We start from the raw sequence: 27,286 nt of genomic DNA, 5'->3' as shown, positions 1-27,286 counted from the left end.
CCATAATGGCCTCGAGCTTTACTCAACAGTCCCTAGAAAGCTCTTAAAATGTTTGCTCCTGTAATCCAGCTCCGGTAACAAAGCCAGACTTGGCGACCGGGCCTCTTGCGTGACGAGCATCAACAAAGCCTGTCCCGGATGAATTTACATTTCAGAAGGTCGCCATGGACACCATCGTCTTCTGCTCATCCGCTTTCAGACCAAAACGCAACAGATCTTCCTAAGATTTCTACGCAATACAAGGAATATAGTACCAAAGGATGTGTTCAGCAATCATGTCATTACTGCCTGTCCGTCTGTCTGTCTGTCTGTCGGACTGTGCCAGTCTGTCTGTCTCTCTGTCTGTGCCTGTCTGTCTGTCCATCTTCAACAATCATGTCATTACTGTGTGTCTGTCTGTCTGCCGGTCTGTTCCTCGATATGCTGTGCAGAGTGTCGACAGATAAAGGTAACCTTCTTGTCTTTCATTTCAATCTCTATTTAATTATTTTCAAAGATATTTGTTACCTCAAAGTCAAGTATCTCGGACTCCCTCTTACCCTCTCAATTGTCTGTCATTTCTTTCACTCTCTCCCAAACATACACACACACACACTCTCTCTCTCTGACACACACACACACACACTCTGTCTCTCCCTCTCCCCCCTCTACCTCCCTCCCTCTCGTGCAGTGGTGCATGCTGGGACACTCACTGTCGCTCCAACTCCTGCTGCTCTTTGTGGATCTTGTTGGTCTCCAGTGCCACCCTCTTCTGGTGCATCAGCTCCTGCCTGTCCAGCTCCCGCCTCGCCTCCACGGCCAGGCGCTCCTCGTCCGTCATGAACAGCTCCCTGCCCTGGGGGGGGCCCAGATAGAGGAGTCAGACTGCCCCCACGCCACGCCCCAGCACCCGCTCACCAATCCTGACAACCACTCACCTGCACTAGCATTAGCTTCTTTACTATCGCACTAGCATTAGCTTCTTTACTAACACACTAGCATTAGCTTCTTTACTATCGCATTTAAAATGGATGGGAAATTAGGTAAATATAATTAATACAATAAAATGAATGCAAAATAATATGTTGGAGGTTATTTTAAAAAAAAAATGTTTTCCATAAAAAAATATGCATTTATTACACATTTTGTATGGTCATAGGTACACATGCTACTAGAGAAATATTTTGGTTCATTCAAAATCATTAACAAATCATGTTCTAACCTTTCTTCAAGCTGCTGAACACAACCGTAAACTTGCCTCAACCCTCAGACTTACCGTTTTCCTAACCCTAACCCTAGTTTGAGCCCTAAACCCTAATTGAAGCCATTGGTTCCTTTGAAAACATCAGAAAATCCATTCAAAATTGATGGAAAATGAGGTAAATATCATGAATACAATAATACAAATGCAAAATAATATGTTAGAGGTCATTTAAAAAACAAAAATGTTTTCCCTAAAAAAATATGCATTTATTGTACTGATAGGGACACTGTACAGAAGGATGTGCCATCATTCAGATGAAACTCTAAATGCCTGACTCACCGTGACTCTAAAATAAACCCACAACAATTATCTCAAAGAATAGCAGTTTCTCTGGTGTCCTGAAAGAAACATCCAAATCTGAACCTCTCAGCCTGCCTCATCACTCTCCTGTTCATCTGGTTTAATAACTCCCTCCCTTTCCAACTCAGCTTATATTTGGGGAGCATTCTGGCACAAAATGGCCCCCAGGAGGGGCTACACATTGGTATTGGCTGAGGTATGCTTTCCCCCTTCACTATGATGTACCTTGACATCCTGAGACGAAAGGCTCTAGATAAATTCAGTCCACCATTATCCATTATTCACCCAGTTTTCAAAACTTGGCCTGTCTTGGAGCGACGCCGCTCGTTTTGTAAAACAGTCATAACCAGTGAAAAACGGATTATAAATGCACTTTTTGTACGTCGCTTTGGATAAAAGCGTCTGCTAAATTAATGTAATGTAATGTAATGTAAATCTTCTCTCAATTAAATCCTGTGTCACCTGGGAAACAGCCAGTGAATTGAGAAAGGTTTGGCAGAGGAGGCTGTGCTGGTGATTAGACATCCCTTGGGGAAGCATTCATCACTACAGCAGTGAAACTTCAGATAAGCGTAACTGAAGGGGTGTTTGAGGGGGGATAGATACAGAGCAGGGGGATAGATACACAGTATGGGGATAGATACACAGCGTGGGGATAGATACACAGCACGGGGATAGATACACAGCGTGGGGATAGATACACAGCACGGGGATAGGTACTCAGCACGAGGATAGATACACAGCACGGGGATAGATACACAGCATGGGGATAGATACACAGCGTGGGGATAGATACACAGCACGGGGATAGATACTCAGCACGGGGATAGATACACAGCACGGGGATAGGTACTCAGCACGGGGATAGGTACTCAGCACGAGGATAGATACACAGCGCGGGGATAGATACACAGCACAGGGATAGATACTCAGCACGGGGATAGATACACAGCACGGGGATAGATACATATCACGGGGATAGATACTCAGCACGGGGATAGATACACAGCACGGTGATAGATACTCAGCACGGGGATAGATACTCAGCACGGGGATAGATACACAGCACGGGGATAGATACGCAGCACGGGGATAGATACGCAGCACAGGGATAGATACACAGCACAGGGATAGATACACAGCACAGGGATAGATACACAGCACGGTGATAGATACTCAGCACGGGGATAGATACTCAGCACGGGGATAGATACACAGCACGGGGATAGATACGCAGCACGGGGATAGATACGCAGCACAGGGATAGATACACAGCACAGGGATAGATACACAGCACAGGGATAGATACACAGCACAGGGATAGATACACAGCACGGGGATAGATACTCAGCACGGTGACAGATACACAGTATGGGGATAAATACGCAGCACGGGGATAGATACACAGCGTGGGGATAGATACACAGCAGGGGGATAGATACACAGCGCCGGTGAGATTAGCAGTCCTGTGTACTCACCGCTCCCGTCAGCACGGTGATGGTCAAACTCCGGCTGCTCTTCAGGACGCGGACGGCCTAGGAAACAGGTCCAAGAAAAGTCACAGAAAGCCCATAATTTCAGAGAGAGTCCACCGTTAGGGGCTGTCAGACATGACAACGGGTGTCACTGTTTCCAGCAAACCCGTCATTTCATTTCAATCCATCATTAGGTACTTTAAGACACAGCAATTTGAGTCAGTGTTTCCAGCGATTTTAACACGATGGAGAGGAGGCAGTGAAGACTGTATTTTATTCATTTTTAACCAGTGGCTGTAGAAGGGTAATATTCCATGCAGGTATATATTTCATACCTCCTTATGATCCATGGCAGTAAAATCCACCCCGTTCACCTCCACGATTTGATCACCCACCTTTGACACACACACACACACACACACACACATGCGCGCAGACGCACACACACACGCGCACACACAGATGTTTTGTTACTACAGTCATTATTCAGTACGTATCATTACAATCATTATGAAGTCACAATATAAATATCCAAGTATTTAATGTCCTGTAGTTTAAAAAAATATTAATCTCATTACATAAATCTCAATGTGTTTGTCAGACTGTAGCTTAAATACAATATAAATCTCATGGTATAAGTCTTGTGTATGTTTGATGGTCTGTAAGTTATCTGCAGTGTAAATCTCATGGTACAAGACTCTGTGTTCAGTGTAAATCTCACGGTATAAGTCTCCCTGTGTTCAGTGTAAATCTCATGGTATAAGTCTCTGTGTTCAGTGTAAATCTCATGGTATAAGTCTCTGTGTTCAGTGTAGATCTCATGGTATAAGTCTCTGTGTTCTGTGTCCTGTAGCTCACCTCTAGCCCCACTTCAGCAGAGAGAGAGCCAGGTTTCACGTTGCTGATGTATATCCCAGGTTTCTGAGTCGGGCCACTCGATATGCTGAGAAATGACACTTTTATTAGAGGCAGTTTACAGCACTGTTACAGCACCTGATGCCCACACCTTTACCTGTTCTACACATTTACCTGATTCCACACCTTTACCTGTTCTACACATTTACCTGATGCCCACACCTTTACCTGTTCTACACATTCACCTGATGCCCACACCTTTACCTGTACTACACACTCACCTGATGCCCACACCTTTACCTGTTCTACACATTTACCTGATTCCACACCTTTTCCTGCTCTACACATTTACCTGATTCCACACCTTTTCCTGCTCTACACATTTACCTGATGCCCACACCTTTACCTGTACTACACACTCACCTGATGCCCACACCGTTACCAGTTCTACACTCACCTGATGCCCATTCCTTTAGTGCCCACCAGACTGAGGAAGACCTTCTTCTCCTTGATCTCCTTCCCAGTGATGGAGGCCAATCCAGCCACACTGCTCTTCTTCTCCTGCAAGATCCCCCAACAGCACAGACACATTAAGCCACAGCGAGAGGAGAGACAGGGAGTATGGATGAAGTCATAGTAATATTGTAATGATGTTATGTTATATTAATGTTGTAATGACATTACCCCGGATTCAGATACAAACTGATCCACAAACTGCCACTTGAGCGGATCTTCTGAGGAGCTGGAAAGGACATATGACTGTGAACACGCGTGCTTTCACTCAGAAACATATCTTAGGCAATGATTTAAAAAAGCAGATTTATATAGCACCATTCACTGCTTTAGATCCTTACACTAAATAGTGGGGTGATCCAGCTCAGCTCTCACCAGTGTGTAGAGCTCAGTTAGACGGTTGGCCAGAACAGAAGAAAGCTGTTCTCTGATTGGTCCAGAAAGAAGGCAGCCACTTCCTTTCCTGCCAACATCACTTCAAATAACACCTTGCTTTTCCAGCACCGCAGGTCCAAACCGAGCCCCATCCCAATGAGCTTCATCAGCGATTAGGCCCTACGTCTACAGAACAGGCCCTACCTCTACAGAACAGGCCCTACACCTCTACAGAACAGGCCCTACACCTCTACAGAACAGGCCCTACCTCTACAGAACAGACCCTACCTCTACAGAACAGGCCCTACAGCACTACAGAACAGGCCCTACACCTCTACAGAACAGGCCCTACCTCTACAGAACAGACCCTACCTCTACAGAACAGGCCCTACACCTCTACAGAACAAGCCCTACACCTCGACAGAACAGGCCTACCTCTACAGAACAGGCCCTACACCTCTACAGAACAGGCCCAACCTCTACAGAACAGGCCCTACCTCTACAGAACAGGCCCTACACCTCTACAGAACAGGCCCTACCTCTGTAGAACAGGCCCTACCTCTACAGAACAGGCCCTACCTCTACAGAACAGGCCCTACACCTCTACAGAACAGGCCCTACACCTCTACAGAATGACTCTGTCTCAGCTAAGTGCTTTTCCTCCTAATCTGACATGCGTAAACCTGCCAGGTCAAAGCCCTGTAGCCAGCACACACTGATATCTGTCAACCGTTACATCAGCCCGTCAACCGTAGCGACACAAGCTGTCAATCAGGGCCACTAACAAATACGATAAGCCTGCTCAGTGAGGGTCACAGATTTGCTCAAATGAGCGTGAAATCTTTTTTACACGGTGCGTACAAGTTCATCCATTATTGTTGGCAGCAGTATTGCATAAGTTAATCCATTATGAAGTGGTTATGTCAGTATCTGGAGATTTCTCAGACATGCGAAAGGACTTTGGCTAATGCACTGAGGTCGAAACGGTACGAAATTTAATGGAAAAGGGCCATATGAGTCACCCTGTGTTTCACTGTGTCTGTCAATCATTCAGAGCTCCGCCCACTGTCATTCTGCACTGTGGCAGCAAGAATGAGGCTGAAGAGCCGCCATTTTCCTCAAACACACAAAAGGCTTCTGCACTTTACCTCTTTGCTGGAATCATTCCGACATCTGTATCAAAATAAAAGCATGAAGGCATAGTAATTAATACATTTAATATAAAACACATAATACATGAACACATAAATACATAATTCGCATAAGGAAATCCCTCATGCTAAAAATAACGTTAAATAAATGACTTAGTATTAGTTAAGGCACAGGTCCAGCGTGTGGATGGGCCCTGTGGTCTGTTATCTACTTTATGTCACAGTTGGTCAATAAAAGAGCTAAAATGACATTCACATCATCGTAAACAGGTATATTAACGGTTCTCGCACAACGCCCGAAGACAAAACATCTCATCTACAGGACATCAGCATGCGATTACCACCGTGAAAACAGCAGCGGCGGCTCTGCAGTGCCACCTGGTGGCCGACTTACGCCTGACTTTCAGAGACACGGTCTTCTTGGTCCGGATGAGGCTGATCACTTCCTCGTGGATGCAGGACGAAATGGAATAACCGTTGATCCGCATGATCTCGTCTCCGACCTGAGGTCAAAGGTCGACACACAAGAGGCCGTCACAGAGAGCACCGTGTGAAACGGATGAAATCCTGATACTTATCTAATATGTGAACAAGAGCTCACGACCTGAACAGAGATCCTGTTTAATTTATACCTAAGCAGGCTGTACGCCCGATACTGTTATCGATCTTGCGAATGGGCCCACAAATCATGCTGATGTTAAATCTGCGGTGAGGACTGTGGGGTAGCTAGAGGACAGATTCAAATTGAGGGGGTAATTTTAGAAAAAACTGGCTTTCTGTCACTCTGACGTACAGCAATCCAATGCTCTGAACACTGGGGTGAATAATTTACTGGACTTTAAATCTTCACAGTAAACTCTGGTGTCAGGAGGATAATTAGTTTTATCGCCCAAACACGACTTAATTTGACATGTCTGTGACACAGCTTTGTGAAACCAATAGTTCACCAGATAATGAATATGTGGACCATGGAAATTGCACTAAATGGTCTTTAAATATTCAGAACCCATTGATTTTTTTTTTTAAATGAATGTGACCCAAAAATGGCCCTAAACTGCCCCCTAGTGGATAACATTGGTGAAGTGCACAATTTGAAATACCATTTCTTCAAGAGCCCAGCGGTCATGACTGAAAGCCATGGCAAGAATTTGAATCGATCTCTGCGATTCCACATAGCCCTGATCCCTTAAATCAGTGGATTCAAACAAATCTCAGAGAGTACTACATTTGGTAAAATATCGAATTATTCACAGTTCTGCAAACATATGCAGCATAACTGCGATAATTCATCAGTGAGAAACATTATATGTGTGTGCAGTGAAAAGTTAAAAGAAAAAGACAGAAAGAAACATGTGAAAAATGCTCTTGAAACTTTGCTTCAATTCTGAACCAATTCTTGACCCCACCAAGTGCCCCCCCCCCCCCCCCCAATATTTCTGTGAGTCTCTGCCCACCGTGACCCATTCACCTGGGGGCTGGGGGGTGACCCCCCTCTCCAGGTGACTCCCCAATGTTTCTGTTGCTCTTTAACCAATGTGACCCATTCACGCTGGGGGGTGGCCCCCACCCCAGGTTACCACACAAGGTTTCTGTGAGTCTCCACCCACAGTAACCTCTTCACTCCCAGGGGGGCCCGCCCCAGCCCCAGCCCCAGCCCCCTGGCCCCGCCCCCGCCCCCACCCTCACCCCCACCCGCACCCCAGCTCACCTGCAGGCCCACGTTCGCCGCCTGCCCGTCCTTCACGATCTGGGAGATGAAGAGGCCGCAGCCGAACTCCAGCCCCCCCCTCACGCTCAGGCCCAGCCCCTCTGGGTGGGTCCGGTCCAGACGCACCTCCTTCAGCTTCCTGCGGTCCCAATGGGGGGGGGGGGGGTAAAACGTTAGTCATTCACTCATTCATCCATCTGTTCATTCATTCACTTACTTTAGCCACGTTATCCAGAGTGTTTTTCACACCTCACATTTCTACAGACTATCCATCAATAGAGCTGGATATTTTTATGAGGGTTAAGCAGTCAATTCCACTTCAGTTCAGTCTGAAATTCATTTAAATTCTGTTCGTGAACTGGGAATAAATTCCCATAATGCTCCACGAAAGTGCTTACAAATTACAAGCTGAGGGTTCTATAAATCTGATTTTACCAGCATCAAAAGCGTTTAATTATTTTAAATAATCATGTGAATCAGGTGTGGTAGACATGAAACTTTTTGCACACTCCATTTCTTGCCTGTTGGCAGGCCAAATCCCGTCGCCCCACCCAATCCCACACCACCCCCCTGCCTTGTCCCACCCCGCTCCGCCCCGCCCCGTCCCCGACCCCACCTCCTCACCGGGATCGCTTGGGCGTGAGCTGGTCGTACTCCACCTGGTGCTTGAGGGGGATGAGGGGGCGGATGGCGTCGAACAGCGGCAGGCGGGGCGGGTCGTTGATCACCAGCTTCAGGTCCCCCACCAGGACCGGCAGGTCCATGGACCTACAGGAGGAAGCCCTCAGAACTCAGCCTTCGCCCATTTACACGGGGTACCCCCAAAAGTGCCATCACACCTCCCATATGAGCTTAACATGCTTTAGTCTTCATCCCTAATGCTAGGTTCCCCCCAACTTTAGATCAGATCAATTTAATTTGTATAACACTTTTTCACAGACAACAGTCAAAGATGCTTTGCAGAGTAACAGAAGGAAAACTGGGCAAAACCAGGCCCGAACTCCCAAAAGATAAAAATTAAAACTTTGTTATGGTAGCAATAATTTTATTCCTGTTTATGGTCTGGGTAAGCAGTAACTAGGGAAAGTACATCGGTGTTCTCATTTTTCAAACAGAAACCAGAGAGGAGTTCTCCCCCAATCACAGAGTTGGTGTTGGTAACAACAAAGAGAAGAAAGTCAGCTGTGATTGGTGGATGCCTCATGGTTATGCTCCCTTCAGATAAAAGAGCTCTCAGAAGTTAAGCAACCAATCATCGTTGTTTCTAATAATCAATCTACTTGGTGATTGGTGGAGATCCTCTCTAGTTTGTAAGAAAAAACGAACAACACCAATGAGCCACCCCCCCACCCAACCCCCTTCTCAACGCCCCTGATCATAGTGCATGCCTCACTGTAACAAGGCAAAGGTACAAAGCCACACCTGAGACACCAGCGGCAAGACTGTAATATATCCCACTGATCAAACTCAAACTTGGGTTATACCAACATAACAGCTTAACACTTTACAATAGATCATGTGTTCTTGGACTTCTCCCTGTGGGCCAGATGGTTTTTTTTTTTAAATGGTGCATAAGGACAAACTATTTTCCACAAACTACTTGTATAACAGTGCATCGACAAAATGCACTTACACATATGTTCAAACAAATTAGCTTCCATATCAACGTATGCCTATTGCTTATTAATATATCGTAGCGGTAAATAATTAAAAGTATGTTGATGGCAGGTTGCACGGGCCCCTGGCACTGCAGCTGAATTCGTTGAGCATAAGCGTGTGATAAAGGTCAATTTATCACACAGGGGTGTCTAGCCTTTTGCTTTCAGTTAGCAAATAGCCTACCAATCCCCGCAGAAAGACTGCATAATTCCAATCATGCAATAAATTAACATAAATACAATTCTGCACTGGTTTTGGTGAAGTATGATATGTTCATTGATGAATGTTGAAAACCTATGGGAGCGTGAATTATATATCAACAAAATTGAGTATTTATAACAAATGTGATCTTGTGGAAAATGTGCCCATTACTCACCATGGGACAGCCGCTTATGAATTTAAGAACCGGCCGAACTACATGAATTATTAATCGGAGTCATTTCACTCTTGACTCGCATATCAAAAGCGAGAGCTTTTGTGAATAGGGGGCTCATTTGAACGGAGCTGCGCGAGGACGCGAACAGGACACCATGCCAGCAGGAAACAATCTCGCGCCTCCCCGCCGAGCTCACGCGGAAACTAGCGCCGCAGCTACATTACACGTCATTCAGCCGCCTTTATTAAGCGCCGCGCGATCCGAAACCGTATCTCCCGCATTCGCTCGCGCTGGTCTGTTATCGGCGACCTCCGGAGCGCCTTCGGTGAAGGCTACTCTTGCCCATATCGCGCGTCACATCAGAGGAAAATAATACGGAACGGAAAACGCATCAATATTCCGGTCAAAGTTGAAAAGTGACTTCTAAAATTAATTCGAGAGAAAGTGATGACAATTTGCTTTCTAAGAAAAGGCGACCTATGCAAAAACCAAATTGAGGGAAAGCAATGCAGCCTCCAATGTCAGGGCATATAATATAAAATATTAGCTACTATATAAAAATATAATCATTCAAATCAATACATAAAGTCAATAAATAACTTTTCTCATGGATATGGAATAACACGCAACCTAGCTTTTTTCTCTCTTTTTTTTGGCAAAATCTCTCTCAATGGAGTCATATATGTATAAATGGCTTGTCTGTCCTATAGCACAGTAAATAATATAGTATGACTTTTTAAAATATAGTGACATCCACTACACTATATGGCTCTAATCAGTCCAGCAAGTCAACTTGGAGTCAGCCAAGTTTAAATCTTTCACAATCTTCAATAAAACATATTTCAGTTACCACAAAACTGACAATATTATAAAATAGAAGAGAAACAGAAAACACAAATGTTTAATTCAATAGCTGGGGTTAAGGAGAAAGTGTGTGGAGTTCCAGCCGAACCCAGGCCAGAGTGTGACAGGGTTGTGGGAGCAGGAGAAAGCGTAACTCACTGATGGTACATCCGCAGCACATCGTACAGGTAATCCTTCTCTGCCTCATTGTCAATCAACAGCTCTACCTGCGAAATAAGGAGATCTGTGAGCGGCCTGTTCACTTCCTCATGATGCACACGACATGCACGCACACGCACACGCACACGCACACGCACACACACACACACACACACACACACACACACACAATCAAACACGCACACCATACGCGCATACACATACTCAAACAAATGTGCACACACAGATAAACACATACACACACATAAACACACAAACGAACACACACAGACATGCTCTCTCACATACAGACAAACACACACACAAACAAACACCACACACAAACGAACACACACAGACATGCTCTCTCACATACAGACAAACACACACACAAACAAACACCACACGCAAACACACACACACAGACATGCTCTCTCATACAGACAAACACACACACACAGACATTCTCCCTCACATACAGACAGACAAACACACACACACACACACGCGTGCGCGCACACCCAAACACACCCTAACACACACACACACACACACACAAACACACACACACACACACACAGCAGTAGGCTCCCCAGGGCAGGCAGGCAGCCCGAAGCCACTCTTCAGTAGAGCGATGTGGAGAGACAGAAACGCAGAGCTTTTCCTCTTACCTGGTAGCGGCTGAACTGCTGCAGCAAGGTCCTGAGGAAGCGCTTGGGCCATTCGTTAATATAACACATCCTCCCCCCCCCTCACATGAGCGACGCGGGGCCGCGCACAAGAATGTCCCCACGGTTACTGCGGATACCGCGATCGGCAACACGCTAACCTCTCAGCGGATCGATCTGTCTGCCGCTGTGCCAGCGAGCTCCGCCCGGCTGCCGTCTGAGAGCAGCTTCCATTCCCCATGACAAAAAACGAGGTGGGGGGTGGGGTGGGGGTGGGGGTGTGGGGGGGTGATCAGGGGGTGTCTGCTTACAGCACATCGCCAGTAGTCTGGCAACACACGCACCGTAAGGGCGGCGTATTATAACGGGAACTGGGCTTGTAACCTGAAGGTTGCAGGTTTGATTCCCGGGTAGGACACTGCCATTGAACCCTTGAGGAAGGTATTTAACCTGCATTGCTTCAGTATATAATACATCCAGCTTCATAAAAGGATAATGTGTACTGATGTGCATCTCTGGATGAGAGCATCTGCTAAATGCCTGTAATGTGATGGCAGAGCAATTCACACAGAGGTGAGGTGGAGCCCACAGATAGACCAGCCCAAAACACACCTGGACCACAGACGCTTAATTGTCATTTGTGCAGCCCTGTAATTGTAACTGTAACTACCTCATTTTGAACATTAAATAAAAGCAACTTTTAAGAACTGCAAATGAATGAAATTTGGGTAATAAAAAAAACTTAAATATGAAATACAAGTGAATTTCATTTTTCTGAAAAAGGACTCTGCTAGGCTCAGCCCAATTGTACATCCATTTAGGCTGTGAGAACAGCGGCCTGCCATTCAGCAATTTAAAATATTTAATACGCATTAATACCACTGCCATTTCTGGGAAATTTAAATTACTGTCTCCAACTCAGCAACCATGGCAAGTGATATCTCAGATTAGCTAATATCTGAATGTTAGTTTTGCACATTCGCATTGGTCACTTTTCAAAGGATGAGTCTACGGTTTCGTTTTTTATTGTTTGTATACTCGTTTTCTTTAATGCCTCAGTTCTGTCAAGTTGTATAGTGGCTGAGTAAGAGGCCAATTAATAGCATTCTTTTCTATTTTTTCCAAATGCACAAAATTACCGGTCAGAATAGTTTCTAAAGCTGGCAACGGTCGGATAATATTTCTGTGGCATGCAGGGAGCTTCCAGCCAATGAATGATGAGATAACAGCCAGCGCACAGAGACATTAAAAACAGAACCAGCCCTGTGTGAGAGTGGGCCTCAGCAGAGTTGACTCATGGCTGTATAACATGCTGTTGCAACAGTAATATGGTGGAACCTTTGACCTTTGGACACTGATAAAGAGAATCACAGGGAACTTGTGAGAGAGAGGCGTTAGCTACGAGATGTTAGCGTACATTGGAACTGTAACTCAGGTAAAGCACGGAAGCACATGGGGCTGATCATGACTGTTCGTTCTAATGATTTTAACAAGTCTGAGTTAGTTTGTTAGCTTTTAGAAAGGTTTTGTGTACAACTGAACACTACAAACGTGAGCAAATATGTGGGTTAACCACTGAAACACAGTGGGTGAGCACAGCACTCCCTAGAACTTAAGTGGTGAATTCATTTCCATACAATTTACATCTCAGACACATTACTGTCAATTTTATGTGGTTTGTGCCCTCAGTAACACACGTGCGCTCGGTTATAACCGCCTGGCATGCATCATAAAACTAAATGACCTTCAGCCTACTGAAAATGCATTTTATGACCGTGGTCATCAGGGGCATAGCTAGGAATTCTTTTTTTTTTTTTTTTTTTTTAAAAATAAAACAAAACATAATTATTGTAGCTTTGGGCGCCTAGAATCATTACCACCTTTCACCCGACTAGAGACCCGACTGGTTGTCATACGAGGGGAGCTCAAACGCTTGGAATCACACACAGCTCGCAAATTATCAGACAGCATGGGTCGGGGAGCCTCATTAATTAAAAGCCCCTCACAGTGCGTTATTGTTCGGCCTCCGGTGCCTGTTATTGTGCCCCATTAAGCCGCTATTGGTGCCGTTTCAATTCAGGGCGACAGTACATCAGCCCCCCAAGCTTTCCGCCTGGTCGCGCATTTCCGAAACTGCTTCTAAATTATCTCCCGTCCGAAGGGCCCATTGTAGGAATCCAGAAAGGATAAAGCTGCACTCAAATCATGAGCAGTTCCAACGCAAAATAATAAACACGCGCTTTGTTTTTCTCTCTCTCTCTTCAATTTGCCTTTAAACTAATAAATAAATAAAAAGAAAATAGCTCAATTAGCACAAGCGAACTATTAATCATTCTACTGTTCAAGTCATGTTTTAATGAAAGCCAAAAAACGACCTGCTCATGCAGGTGAATTATTAATTTAGTGTAGTAGCCTACTGTGCACCTGCACCCCCAGTAACCAATCAAGAACGCACAAAAAGGGAATTGCTTACGTCACTGTCATCTCAGGCACAGGTGCGGTCTAGGAATTTAATTTACCAAAAACAAATGTTGTTTTAAAAAAAATAATAATAATTAGCTGTCCGCGATCTAAATAAATGTTGCAATAATAACTATACTCGCCGTGTTCTGTGTCTGTATCCAACCGTTTAGTAGCTACAACATAAGAAATAACATTTTTCAATAGTTTGCCATTGCAGTAGCCTAGCTAGCATAGTCCAGCATCATCGAGTTGTTTCCTCTCGGCACATAAATGCGAGCAGCACACCTGCCCAATGATAGTTTTCCCCACAGACAGATAAACAGACCACACTGTGCAATAATAATCGTTCTGTATAGATCTAAATAAAATAAAAACACCACGAACCTTGTCAGCTAAACTGTCCTTCCCCCATTACAACCAGAAGGGTTCAGAGTACATCTCTCCCCGCTTCCAACTTTAAAAGCGAGACGCAGTAGGCTACCGATTGATTCTCCCGTTAAGGAGTAAGATAACGGCAACCCATTATTACCAAATATCAGCTCCGAATGCCGTACCTTGTGTCTGAATTCTCTCGCTACTTTTCGCTCCATGGTGCAGCGCAGGCCCCCCTCTCCGTGTTCTCTCTGTCCGGCGCCCTTCCCTTAGTTACTGTGTAAACTGCGATGCGCGAGGGCTGGGCGGAGTGTGTCCGAAGGTGGCGTCCTCCTTCGTGCGTGCCTGTCACTCACGTCCGTGTCGCTCAGGTGGCTATACCTGAGACCAGAAAAGACTGTGTGAAGAATCGAACCTGCAAAATTTCCGTCGGCGATCTTTACAACCAGCCGCTGTCACTGCAAATTCTAGCGCTGCCTACGACCGCTTGTTTTTTTTTTTTTTTTTGTGAACATAGCCTACTTTTTTTTTATTTGAAAGCAGGTGGTGCAGGTATAAATATCATGGGCATAAACAGGCGGTTCAGGTTGAAAGTTTCAAATAATAATGGGAAAAAACGTATCAATTTATTCCATATTAATAATAAGTCAAGTTTCTTTTATTACCACACGGCTAGGCTGGTGGAATTAATCTCAGTACAGATAGAATGGCTGTAACAATACACCACAAGTTAACTTTATTATTAAGTTAATAATTAACTTAATAATAAAGAGAATTCTTCCCGTTACAGTTTTTACATAGACAGTTGTACATAATACGTTGATGTTTGGTGCATAAACAGTTCAGCAAATGCATTTCGAACAGGTTCGGGTCTGAGCGCAGGACATTGGACGGTTCAACTGAAACGTGAACGACAGGGCTTGTAGAAACGATTTAGATTAACGGTAGATCTTCACCTACACCCGTCGCCGCTTTCACATATCCAACAAAACAGAAAATGTAAAGTTGTTAGAAGAACAGACTGCAGGTCAAATATATTTATTATTATTATAAATGTATTTTTCATCGTATTCATTTATTCGTTCGTTCGTTCGTTCATTCATTCATTGGTAAGGCAATTGCCCACTCAGGTAAAAAGGTGCAATAACTAAATTGTATCAAAGTGTAAAATGTATTTTGACCTCTAGGGGGCACAAGAGATGCATAGAACCTTTGCCTCTGAAAAAAATGTCAAGCTATGATTACACAATGTGAGCAGTTGGTGCGATATTTAAAATAAATTTGTATGGTAAGCTGAATAGTTGGACACACGATCAGTGAATTTTCAAAAATGGACGCAATTAAAAGACAGAAAATGTACATTTTTAGGTCGATGCAAATAAAAAAATTAAATATATATTTGCTCTAATCAAGTAAAATTAATTTAACTCATTATTTCAGATATTTAGTATTTATAGGACCTTAAAAAGGCAAAGTCAACATTAAACTTCATGCTTAAAAAAGAAACATTCAAAAAAAAACTCTGATATACTACAGGTCACAAGTTCATTAAAGGGTACATATCGGATCTCCTGAGCCGTAAAGGGGTGATTGAGTGAGTGTCCAGATGGAGTTTATGTTTGGGCTGAAGATGAGTTATTTCCGCCCCGCTTCTGGGAAAAGGCTCCTTCTGTCACACACAGGGGCGAGAAGCTCTGCAGGCGAGGCCCTGAGCTGGAACCTACTCCTCTCCCAGCGAAGGGTGTGTTTCTCTCTCTCCCTCTCTCTCCCTCTCTCTCACGCACACACACACACACACTGTCATGCACACTCTCACGAACACACACCCACACACCCTCTCAGTCTCCTTATCACACATCCTTTCTCTCGCTCTCTCTCTCTCACGCACACACACACTCTCTCTCTCTCTCACACACACACACACACGCCCTCTCAGTCTCTTTATCACACATCCTCTCTCTCTCTCTCTCTCTCTCTCATGGGCCCTGGCTCTCAGCCAATCCTGACAGCACAGTAACCAAACTCCCCCATTAGATGTTATTACAGCATTACACACACCACTGTTACACCTGATTACTACAACGCAGCACCCCACCGCACCCCAACATTACACCCCTGTTACACAAAATTACTACAGCTGTGATGCCAGGAAGGGGACTGGGTGCTGCGGAACCAGGTGATGCTCAGTGCGGTGGGTTGGTGCCAGTTTTTTGGTTTGTTCCTTGAGGTGTTTTGGTTTGCTGTTTTTTAAAATGTTTTCTAGAGGATTTCTTTGACTTTGGTGTTTCTGAAGAAAACCGTAGTTTCGTCCAGTCTCTTCACAGCGTGAGCAGGGGCCCCATCCCCAGCCCTGCCTCACGGCACGTATACCTTCACTCTGTCGGTGGTGGGGTTTTTTGGGAAACTGTCCCCACCGCCCTGCCCGAAGGGTGGTTACGGACACTACGGTCGGCAGTCTGATAAAACAGCAGACCTGAGTCACACGTGTATCTGGAAGAGTTTAACTCCTTATATTCCATTCCCAGTAGCCGCCTGCCCGCTTTCAGTGAAAATGCTAACATGCTAACAAAGCTACAATTATGCTCCGAATGCAGATTTTAAACTAGATTTATGGATTTATGAAATTTTCTGCCAGATCTGTCAGCAATACGCAGCAAGCCTACTGGTGTCTAGAGGACAGTAATGCATTTGAAATGATTTATCTTGGCTCAGATTTCTGCTTCATTTTTTGCTTAATTTTAAATAATATTAATCTTAATAAAAATGAATAATTAATTCATTTTGATCATTTAGAGGTTAATTCTTGTTCAACTCTTTGCCATTCCAATACAGTCAAAGTCTTGCATCACCCAAAATAACTTTTTTTTTTGTGCAAAAACCTGATTGTGCAACATAGTTGAGCGTGAGTAGCAGAAATGGTAGCAGATTCATGCTAAGACCAGGCTAGGCTCCTGGGGTCAGCCTGTTCTGACTGATCATTATTTAGATCAGCCATTGGTGCTCGTGATTTTCTCCCCTTCCTTAAATAAAAGCATCCGCTTTAGGTTGCTCTGCCTGAGATCATAAGATCTTGCTAAGTGACTGAGCTCTAATTGTAAGACAGGTTTCCCACGCCAGGTCTGATGTGCACACTGATCCTGGAACAGCTTCCTCCCACCTCTCGCCTGTCCTGGAATAACCCCGCCCCCCGGTCCTGTGTGGGGAATTCCCGCCGAGGTCAAAATTCCGAGGAATTACCGGAATACCGGAATACTTGGGCCAAGCCTTTAGCCTTTAGCACGTACAACTCAGAAAGGTCAGGGGTCGGGGGGGAGGGGCTAACGTATCACTTTATCCCACAAAGCAACCCCAGCCAGGTCTCTGATGTGTGCATTTGGTTAAAATTATATAATTTTTTATTTATTTATCTGTGATTTATGTGTCCGAGGATAATCCACTTGAGCTAAAATCTCTTTGTCAAGACGTTAAAAACAATTATATTACAAATTATTCAAAAGCACAGTAAAGGCATTATTGTAACTCCCACGAGCCTGGGCATTTGACATAAAGACGGAGGGGCTGTCTCCTCTCCTTTCACTAAAAAATACAAATAAATAAAAGATCAGTTATACCTGCGTGCACCAGGGTAGGAAATTAACTTTTTTTAACAAGGGCTTTTTTTGCCCTTGTGAAATATGTTTCGGGGGCATTTTCGATCATTTCCAGGGCAATTTTATCAAATGTTGGGAAAAAATACCAATGTCTGTTGCATGACAGACCAATATTCAATGACTCTTATCCAAGCATATTTTATTTCTAAAAGTTCATAAACAATCACAGTTAAAAATCCTCCTTTCCTATCATCTCAACAACACTGTTGATTGTCTGGCATGTTATGTAATGTACTTGGCAAAAAAGTTTCAAATAACATGCCCTATGGCAAAAGACAAAAAACATATATCAACATGTTCACATACACTGCATCAACATGAACAATTTTAAGAGGAACGCTTTTGGCTGAGCAGTATAAGCCTGCCCGTTTCGTAGTTTCTCCTTAGCAACAGCTTCCCCACCACAATATTTTTGCGGGCATTTTGCCCCGAGCCCCCGTTACTTTCCGACCCTGGCGCGCACAGAGAAACTGCCAGCATGTGTCAGCTGCACCTGCGGGCTACGCCTTCTGGAACATACTGTGGCTCACGGAGGAACCATGTTCTCCCACGCAACGACATCATCACCGCCCTGACTCCGCCCCCTCATTACATTACATTACAGGCATTTAGCAGACGCTCTTATCCAGAGCGACTTACACAACTTTTTAACATAGCATTTTACATTGTATCTAGTTATACAGCTGGATATATACTGAAGCAATTTCGGTTAAGTACCTTGCTCAAGGGTACAACGGCAGTGTCCTACCCGGAAATCGAACCTGCGACCTTTCGGTTACAAGTCCAGTTCCTTACCCACTGAGCTACACTCGTCTCAGGGACCATGCTTACAAAGCGTGGCTACCATTCTGAGAATCCTCTTCATCATCTTCATCATCCTCATCACCATTATAATCAGCACCATCACCATCATCATAATCATCAACAACCATCTTCATCATCATCACCGCTGAACTGCAGTGCGTGGGAAAGTGCATGTAAAATATTAGCACTGTACTCACAGACCCGCCACCAGGGCGGCGCTGTTCTGTTACACCGGAGCCTAGACCATCACCTGGCTGCACACCAGAGGAGACAGGAGATGGGACATGGGAGGCGGGGTAGGGGGTGGGGGAGGGGCTACAGGGGAAGGGGAGGGGGGGTACAGAGCGCGGTTGGGTGGGGGGGTACAGGTCATGGCTTGTGGGCCTTTTTCACAGAATCTGGGGTCACAGAGCGTTGTTCACAGGTGGTTACGGGTACAGAGGGGGTTGTGTAGATGAAAAGGGGCGTGGTTTGGGTCACTCCCCTGCCTCGCCCCCTGCTGCAAGCCGGCCTGCGGGGGCAGGGTAACCGTGACGATGGTGGCTAAAAATACAGCAGCATTTGTTGAGGATTTAATGGCGAGGCTGTGCGGCTGCTGCAGGGATCGGGGGGGGCATGGGGGGGTAGAGCGACTCAGGTTTCGCACCGACAGAAGCACACGCCTTTTTGAAATCCTTCAGTGTAATCCGTTATTTCAGATTTTTAAAAATGATTTAAGTTTTCATTACGATGCTGAAACGGGCGTCCATGCTAAGAGTCTCAGTGGCTCCCTTTTAAACACAGACTTCCAGTACACTTCCCCCAGGCCTGATGTCCTCATGTTCCTACAGGATGGTCGTATCCAAGTCTGCTCATGCAGTTTCACTCACTGTATTTCTGTTGTAACACTTTTTTTAAAAATTCAAATTTAAAAGTTCAAAACAAACAAAGATCTAGCTGCTTTGGTTTTTCTTTTTTTATTTATTTTGATACTTATGAACATTTAACATCAGGTTCTTTAAGATTTTTATTTCAGTAAAACATGAATGCGTATGAATGGGTTTTGTCTGACTTTTGTCATTCTTTTTGCCTCCAGCAGAGGGCCTGACTCATGTGTGCATCTCCAGGACCGGCAGCTCTGTCTACCATCACAACACAGACCTCTATAGCAGCTCTTCCCAAACCCAATCCAGGGTATGCTGACTTTACACCAAAAAAAATGTCATTAATATATTTAATTTATAGAACTGAAGTGTATAAAGGGAGCAGTATAAAGTGAATCTCATGTACTGACTGACTGAACAATTTTTTTTGATCAATTAATTGATTGGTCGGTTGACTGATTGACTGGCAAACTAAACCACACCTTAGCCTTCATTTGTGAAAGCCTGAAATGTAACAATGGTCTGTGGGAGACAGAGTGAAAAAAGGACAAAGAACCAAAACTGCAGTGGGATTTTGGGCCCTGGATGCCGGCTGTCTCAGTAAAGAGGCAGAAGTGCAGAGGATTGGCTGATGCGGCGTTCAGTAAAGAGGCAGAAGAGCAGTGGGATTTTGGCCCTGGATCCGGCTGTCTCAGTAAAGAGGCAGAAGTGCAGTGGGATTTTGGGCCCCTGGATGTCGCCATAAGGCATGCTTTCCAGTGGTATAAAGAGGCAGAAGTGCAGTGGGATTTTGGGCCCCTGGATGCCAGCTGTCTCAGTAAAGAGGCAGAAGTGCAGTGGGATTTTGGCCCCTGGATGTCGGCTGTTTCAGTAAAGAGGCAGAAGTGCAGTGGGATTTGGGCCCCTGGATGCCGGCTGTCTCAGTAAAGAGGCAGAAGTGCAGTGGGATTTTGGCCCCTGGATGCCGGCTGTCTCAGTAGAGTGCTACCACAGTAAACAGTAAAGCGCTAACGTTTCGCTCACGCTCGCTGTTGCCCTCGTCTCCAGATCCCGCTGAAGATGACCTCATCCTGGCGACCATATCACGCTTCTCAGAAGCAGCGTGATTCAAACCCCCCCCCATAGCGAGATCCCCACGCCCTGCACCCTTTGTCTCTCTCATAATCCCGCTTATATAACAGTTGCTTTATGGTTTTTTTTCTCGGGTTTCCAGACTGCCAGTTGCTGCTCGGATCAGGGCGCCCCACAGTACTGAGCTGTGTCAGCAGATTCAGCTGTTACTGTTCCTCCTCCTCTTCACCCCCCTCCCAAACCCACGAGGATCCCCTGCCCTCCTCCCCCCTACACTACCCCCCCCTTTCATCTGCCCTGGTGCGTGGAGTCTCTATGGAGGGACCAGCTGGACCGATAGGAGATCAGGGACAGAAACAGTCTATGCCTCTGGTGGCCTTAACATAGTGTAATACAAGTGTAGTGTAATGGTTAGAATGCTGAGCTTGTCATTCAGAGGTTGCAGGTTTGAGTCCTAGAAGGCGCAGTGTGCACCCCTGACTGGTGAGGAGGTTATAGTAATGAGAGTGACCAGAGACCTGACCTGTGCCACTACAACTACCATTCAGGTACTCGCTCCCAATCACAAAGAACGTTCACCTCCACCTGATCCACACACTGGAACTGTGCCTTAACAGTTAGTAACAGTATAGGGGCCACACAGTTCAGGAGGTAAGAGCGTTTGTTTGTACCAGACCATGGGGCCCTTGCACACACTGGAACAGAGCCTTAACAGATACCAGATCATGAGGCCCATCCACACACTGGAACAGAGCCTTAACAGATACCAGACCATGGGGCCCATCCACACACTGGAACAGAGCCTTAACAGATACCAGACCATGGGGCCCATCCACACACTGGAACAGAGCCTTTACAGATACCAGACCATGGGGCCCTTCCACACACTGGAACAGAGCCTTAACAGATACTATACCATGGGGCCCTTCCACACACTGGAACAGAGCCTTAACAGATACTATACCATGGGGCCCTTCCACACACTGGAACAGAGCCTTAACAGATACTATACCATGGGGCCCTTCCACACACTGGAACAGGCCTAACAGATACAGACCATGGGGCCCGTCCACACACTGGAACAGAGCCTTAACAGATACCATACCATGGGGCCCTCCACACACTGGAACAGAGCCTTAACAGATACATACCATGGGGCCCTCCACACACTGGAACAGAGCCTTAACAGATACTATACCATGGGGCCCTTCCACACACTGGAACAGAGCCTTAACAGATACTATACCATGGGGCCCATCCACACACTGGAACAGTGGCTAAATAGTGAGAGCCACTCACACTGTGTTGTATTTATCAGTGTCTGATAATGTGTCCAATCCCAGCGCTGTCCTCACACACTTGTGCTCTGAGTCACACTGTGAATCAGGCAGCTTCAAGGAAAATGTTCATCTGGGTGCTGACAGAGACGTGTGCGTGTGTGCGTTTGTGCGTGTGTGCGTGTGTGCACGACCCGTGTGTGCAGCTGGTTGTGGGTCTTGGTGCTACTAGAAGTGGTGTTTGCAACCACAGCCATGATTCACTCCAGTTATTAATGATCCCAAGGCACACACACACACACACACGCATCACTACACCGCCCCTGTGTTACGGTTGCCTGACGATGGAACACCCCCCTCAGCAGGGGGAGGGAATAAAAAAGACACCAGGCCGGAGCGAGCCGTAAACGTCTTTCCTCGGGCCGCCTGTGTGGGCGCTCGTAAACCTGTCCGCGTGTCCTCCAGCACGTCGCGGCGAACCCAGCGAAATGAGGTTCCCCAGGGGCCTGTCCGAGGGTCCATTACCAATCCCCCCCCACCCCCCACCCCACAGCTGCTCTCTCCAATCCCACACAGCTCTCCCTAAAACACAGAGTCACCGCATCAATCCAGCGCGGGCGGGGGGGAATGGGGGGAAGGGGGGGGCAGCAGACACTCAGCCTGCTGCTCACTGGGGGTTTTTCCGTTTAAGCCGAATTTTACTAAAGATTCTTAAAACTAACTTCAGTTTTTTTTTAAACTGTTTTAGAAAAGTTTAACTTTGTCATTTTGGTTCAGGAAGTACGTAACACAACATTGCCAACATCTTATATCTGAAAAGACATAATGCTCCCAGTGTCCTGGAGGATTTTTATTCTGGTTCCTGTTGCAAACTCCATTTTAAAATCTCCATTGGAAAATAAGGTGAGGAGAACTGTTCTAGAAGCATTCAAATATCTGTTCAATGGAAGTACTATAATTCTGTTAAATGGGACTGATATGAATATCTATTGAAAAAACTAATTTTATAAAGGGCAGAGAAATTAAAAATGAAAAAATGATTTTTAAATTTTTTTAACTCACCCCTGGAAGTCAGGATCCAAAGGTGACCTGAGCACCTGATAACAGTAAAGATTGGCCATTTCAGTTTAATGGGGAATGTGTGATTAAGCTTCTGCGTTCCTTCAGATTGAGTCTGTTTAAGTTTCTTTGCATTGCTCAATCAATCAATCAATCAATCAATCCGACTTTTCATATGTATTACTTTCAATAAAGCATCTGCTGGTCTGGCAAAGAACCTTACATTCACCCAGCTCAACACCCCCAAAGAACATGACATTCACCCTCAAATAACCCCACATTCACCCTCCAAAGAACCCCACATTCACCCCCAAAGAACATGACATTCACCCCCAAATAACCCCACATTCACCCTCCAAAGATCCCCACATTCACCCCCAAAAGAACCCCACATTCACCCCCAAAGATCCCCACATTCACCCCAAAGATCCCACATTCACCCTCCAAGATCCCACATTCACCTCCAAAGAGTCCACATTCACCCCCAAAGATCCCACATTCACCCCCAAAGAACCCCACATTCACCCCCAAAGATCCCCACATTCACCCCCAAAGACCCCACATTCACCCCCAAAGATCCCACATTCACCCCCAAAAGATCCCACATTCACCCCCAAAGAGTCCCACATTCACCCCAAAGAGTCCCACATTCACCCCCAAAGATTCCCACATTCACCCCCAAAGATCCCACATTCACCCCAAAGAGCCCACATTCACCCTCCAAAGATCCCCACATTCACCCCCAAAGATCCCCACATTCACCCCCAAAGATCCCCACATTCACCCTCCAAAGAGCCCCACATTCACCCCCAAAGATCCCCACATTCACCCCCAAAAGAGTCCCACATTCACCCCCAAAGAGCCCCACATTCACCCCAAAGATCCCCACATTCACCCCAAAAGATCCCACATTCACCCCAAAGAGTCCCACATTCACCCCCAAAGAGTCCCACATTCACCCCCAAAGATCCCACATTCACCCCCAAAGATCCCCACATTCACCCCCAAAAGATCCCACATTCACCCCAAAGATCCCCACATTCACCTCCAAAAGAGTCCCACATTCACCCCCAAAAGAGTCCCACATTCACCCCCAAAAGAGTCCCACATTCACCCCCAAAGATCCCCACATTCACCCTCCAAAAGAGTCCCAAATCACCAAGCTTGTCACCCTTGGTTACAACAGGTGGGGACCTTTGGTCTCTTTGGGGTTAAACAGAAGGCCCTGAGGGGCACACCCTGAATCACACACGCTCCACACTGTACTGTACGGCCCTAATCCCTAACACCCCCACCCTCACAGCAGCGGCCGGGGTGTAATGGCCATCGCAGCTGTCCCTCCCCGAAACATGGTCCCATTGTCCCAGTCCCGCTCAGCTGTAGGAGCAAACGTCCCAAACGGACCAAATGAAAAAACAAGGTGTCCGAAATCTGCAGGACCCCCTCAGCTGCCTGGGGTGGGGGGTGGGGGGTGGGGGGGGGATTTTAGGGCAGGGGACACTGCCCCGCGTGATTGGCTGTTCAGTGTGCAGTGTAAGGCAAGTGATACGGTAGTTAAGGTTTACAGACAGGTGGAGGGAGTGTGTCATTGCCGTGGGCGGAGCAACAGGGGTGCACGTTTTCAACAAGAGGCCCCATTGTCCCCCCCCCCCCCCAGCGGGGCACCTGTTACAGGTGTGCTCAAAGGCAGTGACATCACACACATCATTTTATTCTGTCTTTTAGTATAATAGCTTTGTTTCTGAATAACAGTGTGGAAGCGTACTATCTTTTACACCGAAGGGTGACCATTGAGTTCAATAAATACTATCTACATTTTTTTATTCATCTACCAAGACTCAATTGTAATGCTTTTATGGGTGGTTCAATTATGAACGACATAGCTGATATAGATTTCAGTTAACAGCAAAGGAAGTCCAGGAGACCAAGCACTTCAAGGCAGTAATCGAGCTGTTTTAAAATGCTCTATCTATAAAGCTTTCAAGCGGCGACTTAAGAAAATGTTCGCCGGAGAGCTCATGAAAAAAATTGTTCATCTCCATTTCAGCAAGTCGCTGACACAAATACAGCTAAATCCGTTTCAACATTGGCGCGAGGTTAGCTTTCATCAGGCGGAAATATCCACGGATACAAACTTAGCTGTGGCATTTACCTATAAAGCGCAGGGCACTCCCACACTTGCCAGACGAACAAGTATCTCAGTCAGGCAGTTGTCAATTCCCCTAATGATCTTTTCACCGCAGAAATACAAACGGCAAACGATTTCAACAGGTCCGCGCACCCGCGAGAGGCTGTCAGTGCGTTTTCAACCTTTCAATCAGCGGAGGCACACGTGGTCTATTTTGAAACGAGGGAGATGAGGCATGAGCCGGTATTGATGTCTAAAACGTTACCGAGACGCATTTCATAGTCGTGTTCGTTGGTCGTTTAGCGATAGTAACATTTTTAGAATTAGCGGACGGCGAGTGTTTGTTTGTGTGCAGGGGCGCCGCCTAGGATTTTGGGCCCCATGAAAAGATATCATATGCCAGCACCCCATAAAATCCAATGTTCTAATATTTTTTGTGGGCCCCTGTCGATCCGGGATCTTGGAACCACCAACGGCATCCGTGTGTGTGTGTGTGTGTGTGTGTCCTAGTCCAAAATTTTGGAGAAGTGTACTATCCACTCTACCATAATTATGCCCGTTGTAAGATGTGGTTTTTCCTCATAACGCGATGTTCGCATTAAAACACACACATATATATATATATATATATCACGCTGTTCGCACCTTTTTTTAACGGAGGGAGAAAATGGCAATATTCCTGCAGCGAGAACCAGGGGGCAGTAGAGTTACATATGCAGGCCAATGAAAGGCAATGACAAAATGTTCGTTGTCCTTACTGTTCAGAGTGGATATATTTTCAGAAATCTCTCGGAATTATTGAATTATTGTTAACTACACAAGCATAACAAATGTCTGTTTTAATAATAATGACCACATCTCAGATCTGAAGTTTTTTTTTATTATGAAGGGAACTAGAACACCGGACCGACCATCCGACGGGATCAGCGGGAATAAGGAGACGCTACGGCGCTGTTTTCTGTCATAGAGATGCGCCCTCTGGTGGCCAATAACACGTTTGGTGAGCAATAACATTAACATTTGTCGAGCAATGCACATGGTCATTAATAGATGACTCAGGTTCTTGTCATAGTGTGTGAGGAGATTTTTACAGAACTGCTATTGAACATTTTGTTTTCTCTTTTGCTCAGTTTTTCAATTGTATTCATTTTTTTCCACCTCTGAGAAATTTATTCATGTAAGGGATAACTGACACAGCAAATAAAACAGTTGGATGACTTAATTCATTAATTATTAAACTAGATATTATTAAATTGGTTAGTATTTTTTTCCTAAATCACTTGAACGCTTTTTTGTTACAACACATGCACACACACGCACGCTCACACACATTCAAGCGTGTAGACGCACACGCACACGCGCACACACACACACACACACACACAGATCCATCCCCCCACACACAAGCGCGCACACGCACACACACGCACGCGTGCGCAGACGAACACGCACACACACACACACATGCACACACACATATACGCACGCACACACACATACACACACATGCACACACACATACGCACGCACACACACGCTCATACACACGCACACACACACGTCCCGCCTTGCTGGTGCAGTTACATCCAGTCAGATTTGAGTAAATCCACAACGAACATCACAGGCGCCGGTGTGGTGGAGCGGTTAAGCTGAAGGTTCACAACCTGAAGGTGGCAGAGATAATGGCTTGTTACCCCAGGGGATAGTCTGTGCTCTTGGGAAAGGTACCGACCGCGAGCGGTCTCAGTGAATAACCCCACGGTTTAGCCGGATAACGCGTCCGATATGCGCTCCGCAATGCATCGGGCCAAACAGATAAATAAGAATGAACTACACGGCCGTCACGGCGACTTACCGTTCAGCTGGGGTTCTTACTGCCGCGTGTAACGGGCGATATTTTCCGCGGTCCTCCAGCCAGGCTCAGGGAACAGCGGCAGTGGAACCCTGGGAATCCAGACTGCGCCGCGGCGAATCCGCAAATCCGCTTCCTCTGCAACCGCTGCGCTAGCCCCCTGTCAGAGAGTGCAGTCTTCATGTCAAGCCAAGCCATTTATTTTAAAAGGGCATTTTGCAAAAAAAAAAAAAAAGCATAATATTCTTTACCACAGACCCCGGCCTACCTCCCCACCTTCCAACCACCCACTACCCCAAAAGAAAGCCTAGGGTGACAGGGGCAAGGAGAAATGCCCTCAGAGGGCAAACAGGGAGAAACCTTGGGAAGAATCAGACTGAAGAGAGGGGAGGGTTAGGACATGGTCCACAGCGACCAACATG

General features: G+C 45.9%; 1 protein-coding gene across 2 annotated transcripts in view; it reads right to left on the bottom strand.

The window, feature by feature from the left end:
• The window catches only part of ush1c (Usher syndrome 1C), a 48,370-nt gene extending 21,352 nt beyond the window's left edge, over positions 1-27,018 (bottom strand). The window contains exons 1-13 of one of the 2 annotated variants that reach the window (XM_064312112.1): positions 26,868-27,018; positions 14,343-14,541; positions 10,658-10,725; positions 8,245-8,388; positions 7,621-7,759; positions 6,307-6,415; positions 5,910-5,934; positions 4,558-4,615; positions 4,331-4,434; positions 3,877-3,961; positions 3,354-3,413; positions 3,022-3,078; positions 693-835 (exon numbers count right to left, since the gene is read on the bottom strand). In XM_064312112.1, coding sequence (XP_064168182.1) covers positions 693-835; positions 3,022-3,078; positions 3,354-3,413; positions 3,877-3,961; positions 4,331-4,434; positions 4,558-4,615; positions 5,910-5,934; positions 6,307-6,415; positions 7,621-7,759; positions 8,245-8,388; positions 10,658-10,725; positions 14,343-14,378 — 1,028 coding nt within the window. In that variant the 5' untranslated portion in view covers positions 14,379-14,541; positions 26,868-27,018. The remainder of the gene's footprint in view (positions 1-692; positions 836-3,021; positions 3,079-3,353; positions 3,414-3,876; positions 3,962-4,330; positions 4,435-4,557; positions 4,616-5,909; positions 5,935-6,306; positions 6,416-7,620; positions 7,760-8,244; positions 8,389-10,657; positions 10,726-14,342; positions 14,542-26,867) is intronic. The other variant, XM_064312113.1, reaches the window with a different exon arrangement.
• Between the last annotated feature and the right edge of the window lie 268 nt (positions 27,019-27,286).

This window comes from Anguilla rostrata, chromosome 16 (assembly GCF_018555375.3).
Source record: "Anguilla rostrata isolate EN2019 chromosome 16, ASM1855537v3, whole genome shotgun sequence".
Lineage (NCBI taxonomy): Eukaryota > Metazoa > Chordata > Actinopteri > Anguilliformes > Anguillidae > Anguilla > Anguilla rostrata.
This window is presented reverse-complemented; position numbering and strand designations above follow the sequence as displayed.